The sequence below is a fragment of the Apiospora kogelbergensis genome, assembly GCF_038363985.1.
Source record: "Apiospora kogelbergensis strain CBS 113332 chromosome Unknown utg000001l_segment0_segment0, whole genome shotgun sequence".
NCBI lineage: Eukaryota > Fungi > Ascomycota > Sordariomycetes > Amphisphaeriales > Apiosporaceae > Apiospora > Apiospora kogelbergensis.
Genome location: NW_027117418.1, coordinates 1,686,684 through 1,695,077, shown reverse-complemented (window position 1 = coordinate 1,695,077; position 8,394 = coordinate 1,686,684). Strand labels below are relative to the sequence as shown.

The following is an 8,394-nucleotide window of genomic DNA, read 5'->3' as shown; positions in this document are numbered from 1 at the left end:
CCAGGGTAGAATCAGAGGGAAATTGTCGTGAATGCTGATGGCAGATATGGAGGGACTCGAGTCTCTTTGACGTGGCGGTTGAGAACAAGCCAAGTGGACCTGGTTGTCGATACGGCTCCGTCGAACAAAGATTTGGGCGATTAGATCCTCCAAAGAAAGCGAGCGAATGGAAGAGATTGCCTGAAACGAGCGTCGAGAGGTCGACTAGACAGTAGATTTCCTTTGTCCCGTTGTCTCGAAGCTGGACACACACAAAATAGTTTCGTCGGGTTCTTAAAGATGTTGCCTTGGGGCTGGGATGCGGGTTGAAAATATAGCAGCAAGCTGTGGGACTCTTTTCTCGAAAGGATCCTATGAGAATAGAGTGGGCTTGGGTTTGTTTTGGCGGTCTAGCTAGCCGGCTATTGCAAAGCAGCGGTATGGTTGTGGGCAAAGGTATAAGAATATTAAGAGAAACTATACGCGAATGAACGAGTGTAGGTAAAGAGAAAAGCTGTAGGGAGAAGATCCAAAGATGGACGCGAGGCTGACGAAGGTCGTCGTCGGGGTGAAAAGGACTGGCAACTGGATGACCAAAGAAGGAGGAGGGAGAGGGAGAGTAGAGGGAGGAGAGTGGAAGTAGAAGAGGGTAAAAGGAGGGAAAAAAGAGTAGGATCGCCAAAAGATAATGTACCTAACGGAGTACTGCAGAACGGGAATGGGGGACCTCTCTCTCAGTCAATTGCAGGTGCAGGCGCGGTGCAAAGCGCTGGTTGCTGGTGCTGGTGCTGGAAGGAGAGGGGCTTGTCTGTCTGGCCTGTCTTGTCGAACGAACCGAACGAACGACGATTTTCTCACGCTCGGTAAGGAGGCAGTAAGTGAGAGGAAGGGGCAGCCAGGGCAGGAAGGGGACGGGGTCCTTGTCACCCAATTACCCAAACGGGCCTGAATTGGCTGCTAGTTTAATGAGAACTGTCAGGGATCATTTGGTCCCTCTCGTTAGCAGGAAGGTCTAGCGCTGATAAAACAGGGGACGGGGCCAGCATGGGCAGCATGGGCAGCATGTAGGGGGTGGGAGAGTTTGGAGGAGGTGGGAGGCATCAGGCATGTATGTATGTATGTATGTATCTTGTACCACTCCCGTCCGCTGCCAGGGTACCTGCATCACCAAACTTGCATCGATATTCATTTTCGCTCGGTACCTACATCCCATGCCATCCTGTCCTATCAATCACGCGACGGGTGGCCGGGCTGGCCTGGCTTGCGAGAGACTATGCTGCTGCATGCCGAGGCATGGTTGACGAAAAAGGAAAAGAACACACACGCAATATTAGTAGGCTGTAGCGTAGGGCTTCAGTCCAATGTTGTCGTCTGCAAGTTCGAGACACATATGTAGGTACAGGTGAGTAGAGATCGATTTGCACGATTGGGATCCTAGGATTCAGTGTCGGGAACCGAGTACGGTGCAGGTTTGTCGCAGACGTTCGTGTGGCAGAAAAAAACGTCCAATGTATTGACCACTAGTTCCAGCAAATGGGTTTGATTTGGTCGATACACGAAAAAGGGCTGACATAAGAACTAAATAAAAACCCCCCGATAGATATATGTCAATTGAACTGCCAACTCAATTCAATTATTTGCACGCGCACAGTAAGGCTGGTAAAGTTCAACGAGTTGCTCCTCGCGCGAGGATTACAGTACATTGGCAGGTAAGTGCCGTTAAGCCGTTTTTTTCTTCTCCATAGGTAAGCATCAAGCGACGGCTCCTGACATCTTTGGGCCAGACCCAGTAATCGGGTCTGTTGGCGCACAAAGCCTGAAGAGGGGGCCGTTGCATCGGGCGTGTAGGGGTTATTGGCCTAGTGGTATGTTTTCCCGCTGACTTTCACCCGGATCAATCAATCAGAAAATCGCCTGGTAGCTCGGGAACCATGCCAAGCCTGAGGTTGGTCGACCTTTCAATAGCCTCGCCTGACGGGAGGATGGAAGGGAAGAAAGACCGACCGACTGGAACTGACTGCATACGTGTATGCAACCAGCGATGGCTTTCTCGAGGACGGATGGACAGTGCAGTGCTATACGATGTACATATTGTTGAGACTTACATATATGATCTTCTATATTGGCATGATCCCATCAGCCACACCCCCATTGGGACCCTCCTCATCTATGCTTACCTACGCATATACTATAGGCGCCTCGCATATGTATAGCCAATTACCTGGTCGTTGATCTTTTTGGCACCGATGTCAGGGGAGAGGAAGGGGTTTATGCTGCCGTTGCCAACAAGATTGGTCCGACTCTTTTGGTCTGGCGATTCAGCCGCCCTCGATGTCCCAGGCGGAGGGACAACTTGACAGCCGCTGCATAGCAGATGGGCTAGTGTTCGTAGAGGGCGGTAACGCCAACCCAATTCAACTCAATTCAACTCAAGCATGCCCGCGTGCAGGATGGGCTAGATGTAATCTACGTCCCGACTCTCAGAAGCAACACGAAAGCCACCACTAGCATACATGCATATGTACCCACGGCCACCTGGCCAAGCGGCACATTTTTCAACAATAAGCTGTGTTCGAAGACAGGCACCACGCGCCTCGTCCTACATCTCATCTCCATAGCGCAGGGGTTTTCGCTGTAGTAGGAGTAAGTGCATACCGGCGGCAGGTTTAGGTGTCTATCTAGGTGGTGTAGGCGTGTGCTAGGGTCGTACGGTACGATGTGTTAGTTCTGTATGACTTGAATGTGTTTTTTTCTTGCCTGCCAGCCCCTGTAAAGGAGGCAAGCCAGTAAGCGGAAGCGCTGGCTGGCGTCAAATAACCGCACACTCAAAACGCAATGCAGCTTATCTGCAGTTACACGCTGCTCTTGTTTTCTCGTCATCTCATTCGGGCTTTGGCACTGTGATTTCCGCCATCCCGGCGACGAGTCATGTTTTCCCAAGCAAGCCGCTTTATATGACGGTGGCTTTCTTTGTTTCGCCAATACGCAGCCATCTGCTTTCTGCATCTGGGAAGTATTCGCGTAATACGCAGGCGCAAAGGAAGATGCCACCAATGGGGGAAAAGCCCGCCAATCTAAGTGAACGCTCAAAGGGGGATGAACACAGTTGGCATTCGTGGGGTAGGTCGGTCCCTATTTTGATCGTGCCTATCAGAATCTACATCGTCCAAACCCGTGAAGCCGCCACGCGGTCCAGATTGAGTGCTCTCGTAATATGCATGTATGTATGTAAGTAGCCCATGAGCCGGCAGTCCATTGAACAATGGCCAGCCAGACAAAAAGGCCATGATGCACATGCTGGAATCTCGCCCATCTCATCGTGGTTCAGCGTCCCCGTCGATAGCATAACATCGATGCCCCTTGCATTTTCCATCCAACGTCGCAGATCGCCGCGCGCGGACAGCGGGCTCCCCCAGCGAACCCTTATTCATTATTATTGCCTCTCTGCCTCTCTCTCCGTATTTGCCATTTGTCTTTTGCATCTGCCATCTAGCATTTAGGGGAGCTCCGAGCGAGGGAGGAGTCTGTCTGGCATTCGGGTCATACGGGGCGCGCACTGTCGTTGGGGGGCGGTTGATCAATGCAGTGGGTATCTTTTCTCGATTTGGTCCCCTGTGACAGGCGGGAGTTGAAACCCCCCTCTACTGCCCCCTCGTACCTGAGGGAACCAACTACCCAAGGCATTGTTACCGGGCGTTTCAGTTCCTTACCTACTGATGCTTCTAGACTGATCAATCGATCACCGGTTCTATTTCCATCGATCCCTCGGTGTGGCCATTCACACAGGTATGACACCATCCAGAACCGTCGTCGACATCATGAACAACAACTGCATACACAACCTGTTGTAGGCTAGTTACAGTAGTTCGTCAAGCTAAGGGGAAATAGTCTTGGTGCACAACCTTCCCTTTCCCCAGAACGTTCTGTGACACTCTGTAGCGTAACCCCCAACCAGATCGTCTTTCGGGGTGTCTATGCCACTGTTACCGTCTTCGAGGGGTCCAACAGGATAGGGGGGGGCCACATAGACAACAGAGCTCTCGGACCACATCGTCCTCTTTTGTTGTCTTCTCCTCCCAGAACTCCTCTCTATCATCGTATATGCCAGTATGCGTAACCCACTGTGACCGTGCCCCTCCCAATTGCCAGCCATGGTCGTTCGGCCACACCCCCATTCGGCCAGGAGGTTGGGTGGGAGACACTTTTATCCAGAATTCAGCCTTTCTCTCTCTCTCTCTCTCTTCGACTGACTGGCACATGACTCCCTTTCACCGTCTAAGTTAGTATGCAGATTCCAAGAAACCCCTATTTCTCTCCCGTCCTCCCAAACCAGTGGTTTGACGGGCTCGGGTTACGCACGCACCAACTCCACATTTAGGACCCCTGCGGCGCCCAAAGGAAGGAGGAAGGAAGAAAAAGAAAAAAAAGAAAAAGGAAAAAAAAAGAGCAGGCCCAGAGTCTGGCCTGGACTACGGCAAGGTACCCGCCCACCTTTCTTCTTACTAGCCCTGCATGGGAATACGACGTGAATGCATACCACCCTCCATCGCGCGCACATCTCATCAGGTCAGGGGTTGCGGCCAGCAGCAAAGCGAGATGGCGGGCGGTTGGTTTGGGTTCTGGTTCGGATATTTTGCACATACACAGGCAGGTAGGGACAGGCATGCATCTCATCTCATCTGGACATTTGGCTATTGGGTATGGATGGGAAGAGCCCTCTTCTTGCCAATCGAGAGGTTTAGCCGGAGGGAAGAGGATAATCCCATCCCTCCCTCCTCTTTGCCCCTGGCATCCCTGCCAGCTCCCCCCATTGCCGCCATCCATCTTCCATGGAAAATTCCCACGTGCCATGTCGTATCGTCGTCTCATCTGATAAAAAGATGTTATAGGAAAGTGGGAAAAAGGCAAGCGGCTAAACCTGCACATCGTTGTTCTTCCATGTAATCTTCTCGTCGGTTTCCTCTCTGGGCTGGCCGCCCGGCCTACTTTATGCCCCTCCTTTTCCTTACCCATGACCGTCATGGTGTGTCGTGCCAATCGCATGTCCCGACAGCCCCCTTTGACAGTTCGTCTCAAGGCTATATTTACATCCAAAACTCCGAACCTACATATTACAAGAAGTGAGCAAGAAAAAATAACACGGAACTTGGCACACAAGGAAAGACCTGGGTTTCCCTCCAAAAGCCGCATATTGTTGCGTATGCCTAGTCGTAGCATGAGTAATGGCAGACATGCGGTGCAACACCCAGCTTGGCTTGCCACGGCGGTAAAGAACAGGTACCTTGGCTGTTCCTTACCCTGTGTCCACTGATCTTCAAGCCCGCTTAGGGCGAATGCATCAAATTCTTTTTGGGTGAGGGAGGGGATGGAAATTGAATCAGACGGAAAGAAAATGCAATGCCTTCTTTTTGTGCAGGCACATTTTGTATTGGAAAGGTGGCATTTGCAGACGGGCTGCTCTGATACAAGGGCAATAGATGATACTTTTATTCTATCAAATTTGTGTCCTCAATTCTGCGTATCTCCTCAAAAGACTACCAGCACCATGATATAATGGTTTTTGCCCACTCTATTTATTTGCTTTTCTAGAGTTGTTTCCGAACGCCATATAATTCAATTCATATCCTTCTTCCCAGCCCATGCCGGTGAGGAATTCGTCGTCTGTATCGTGCCGCCTATTCCAGCTCGATGGTTCCAGGGGGCTTGGAGGTCCTAGAGAAATAAACTGTCAGCTTGAGGCTCGAGTCCGATGAGTGGTAAAGACTACTTCACTTACAGGTCGTAGGTGACACGGGCCACGCCCTCTACCTCGTTGCAGATTCTACGCGAGACGTTCTGGAGTACATAAGTTAGTCATAGCTGTTTGAGGCTGCTGATTGGGAGGAGAAGGCTCCAGGTATAGATCGAGATGGAAACACTCACCTCGAGGAATTCAAGGTCGAACTTGAAAATCTCCGCGCTCATGAAGTCTTTGGTACAGACAGCACGGAGGATGATGATGTATCCCCAAACTCGCTGATCGCCGAAAACACCAACACTGCGGTTGGAATCCAGGCCAGCAAAGGCTTGCGAAATCTGTAGGAGAAAAGTCAGCTTGCATTTGTCTTTTTTGTTTGTTTTTCAGACGATGGTCTACGCACCTTGTTGTAAAGTCCAGCCTCCTTGATCATGGAGATGAAGATGTGGTCGGCCTTCCGGGCAATCTCGACTCGCTCCTGGGTAACGTCGCCAAGGATACGAATGGCAATGCCGGGGCCGGGGAAGGGGTGTCGGTTTACTAGATCATCGTGGATTCCAAGCTGGCGACCAATTGCTCTCACTTCATCCTTGAACAGCAGCCGGAGCGGCTCGATCAAACGCAGGCCTTGGCCGTTTTGCTATATCACCCTCGACGTTAGTATTACTCACTTAGGATATAAATGGTGTCTCGGGAGATCATGTAGCTAGCTCTTTCGAGACACCCTGAAAAAGGATGGAATGAACTACAGAGTCACTCACCATGCGCTCGGGCAGTCCTCCCACGTTATGATGGCTTTTGATCTTTACGTTTGAGTGTTAGTATCGGAACAGGAAAGAATGAAGCCCGGAGAACATACCGTCGCGGAGGGACCACGCCAGCTCAAAGACTCGATAACGTCAGGGTACAGCGTTCCCTGCAAGAACCATTCCACCTTGCCGGAGTTAGGGGTGTTCTCTGCTTCTTTCTCGATGCGGATGGCCTCCGTCTCGAACAAATCAATGAAAGTCGACCCAATGATCTTCCGCTTCTTCTCGGGGTCGGAAACACCCGCAAGACGGCTCAAGAACATCTCGCCGGCATCGACCACGGTGAGGTCGATTCCAAGGTGGTCCTGGATCGTCTTCTTGACCTCTACGCACTCGTTGAGACGCATGCAGCCATTGTCGATGAGAATAGCCTTGAAGCGGTCTCCGATGGCTTCCTTCATCAGGGCCGCGCCCACAGTGCTGTCGACACCGCCGCTGCAGGCACCGAGGACGAGCGCGCGATCTCCGACGAGTTCCCGGATGCGAGTGATCTCCAGCTGCTTGAAATCGCCCATTTTCCAGCTAGGGTTGGCTCCGCAGATCTCAACGCTGAAGTTCTTCAGAATATCGGTTCCGCAAGGTGTCTATGTGAAAGTCAGAGAGAGAGGTACCGAAGCGAAGACTGAGTATTACGAACGTGTTCAAGCTCAGGATGGAACTGGACGCCTAGTTACCGTGCGTTAGCATCTTCCCTTTAATGATCCACAAAGGTATTCCCGGGAATACAAACCAAAGATGGGCTTCTCCTTGTGGGCGATACCGGCGAACTCGGAGTTCTGGGTGGCAGCAATCACTTGGAAGTCCTGTTGGAAGTCAGTAAGCTGGTTCAGAAAGGTGGATATCAATATAACTCACCGTAGGCAGGCTAACTAGCTTATCGAAGTGAGACATGAAGACTGAAACCTTGTCGCCCAAGCCAGCGAAGAGCCGGTCGCCATGGTTGTTGACCTTGGTGACGTTGACGTCGGCCTGGCCATACTCTACGAGACGAGGGTCAGTCGCAATTCCATATGTCCAGATGACGTTTTAAGGGTTGCAAACCTCGCTTCTCTCCACGGGCAACATTCTTTGAGTCGATGCGCCATGCGATTTCCTGGCAACCGTAGCTAAGTTTGTTAGTGGCAGAAAGGGGTTGTGTTACATTTGAAGCAAGGCATACCAAATACCCCTATATCTCCGTATTAGTTCAGGTTCGGGAGACTTGGAAAAATGATGGAAACACTCACAGGATGGGCACATTGAGGTCGAAGGCACCAGAGTCGACATCTACAAACATGAGTCCAGCTCGCAAATTAGGAAACGGAAACCTTACGAGGCGAGCCCTCCTCAAAGACAGTGGAAGGGCCTCCGGAGAACACAATTCCCTTGGGCTTCCATGTCAGCTCGGCGATTTTGGTGTTACACGGAAGCAGCTCCGCGAAGACACCAAGGGCTCGAAGACGACGCAGGATCAGATGGCTCGTTTGAGACTTCAACGACGGGAGTCAGTATTCAATATTTGAAAGGGTCTCAGGAGTCAGGACGCAGCAATGAAGCCCCGTTCATTATCAACTTTCAGGCGCCTGGGACAGGCCGAAAGAGGGGGGTTAAGGGACTCCCAGAATTACATACACCAAAGTCAAGAACGAGTATGGTCTATAGAGTCAAACGTCAGTTAATCTATTCTCTTTGTATTTCTAAACTGGTTGCGCCCGCACGCCCCCGTCTGGGGTGATGGATCGCAAGTTGCGGAAGGCGGGGACAAGTGAATTTTGAAGGCTCGCTAGGAGTACATACGTCAAAGTTGTTGTGAGGCGACTCGGCCTCGATGTTAGGAGCCATTGCGATGGTAGTCTCGGCAGCGTACCGAAAAGAATTTAGTGGTATTCT

At 51.3% G+C, this 8,394-nt stretch overlaps 1 protein-coding gene across 1 annotated transcript; it reads right to left on the bottom strand.

The window, feature by feature from the left end:
• Positions 1–5,654: 5,654 nt before the first annotated feature.
• Positions 5,655–8,346, bottom strand: PG998_000548 (GMP synthase; the record flags this gene model as incomplete). The annotated part of the gene is made up of 15 exons (XM_066867366.1): positions 5,655–5,691; positions 5,756–5,814; positions 5,902–6,054; positions 6,120–6,356; positions 6,478–6,519; positions 6,576–7,109; positions 7,163–7,191; positions 7,256–7,328; positions 7,381–7,505; positions 7,567–7,631; positions 7,685–7,693; positions 7,752–7,791; positions 7,838–7,994; positions 8,137–8,160; positions 8,302–8,346. The coding sequence occupies 15 exons, from the start codon at positions 8,344–8,346 to the stop codon at positions 5,655–5,657; spliced, it is 1,629 nt and encodes a 542-aa protein (XP_066735781.1).
• Between the last annotated feature and the right edge of the window lie 48 nt (positions 8,347–8,394).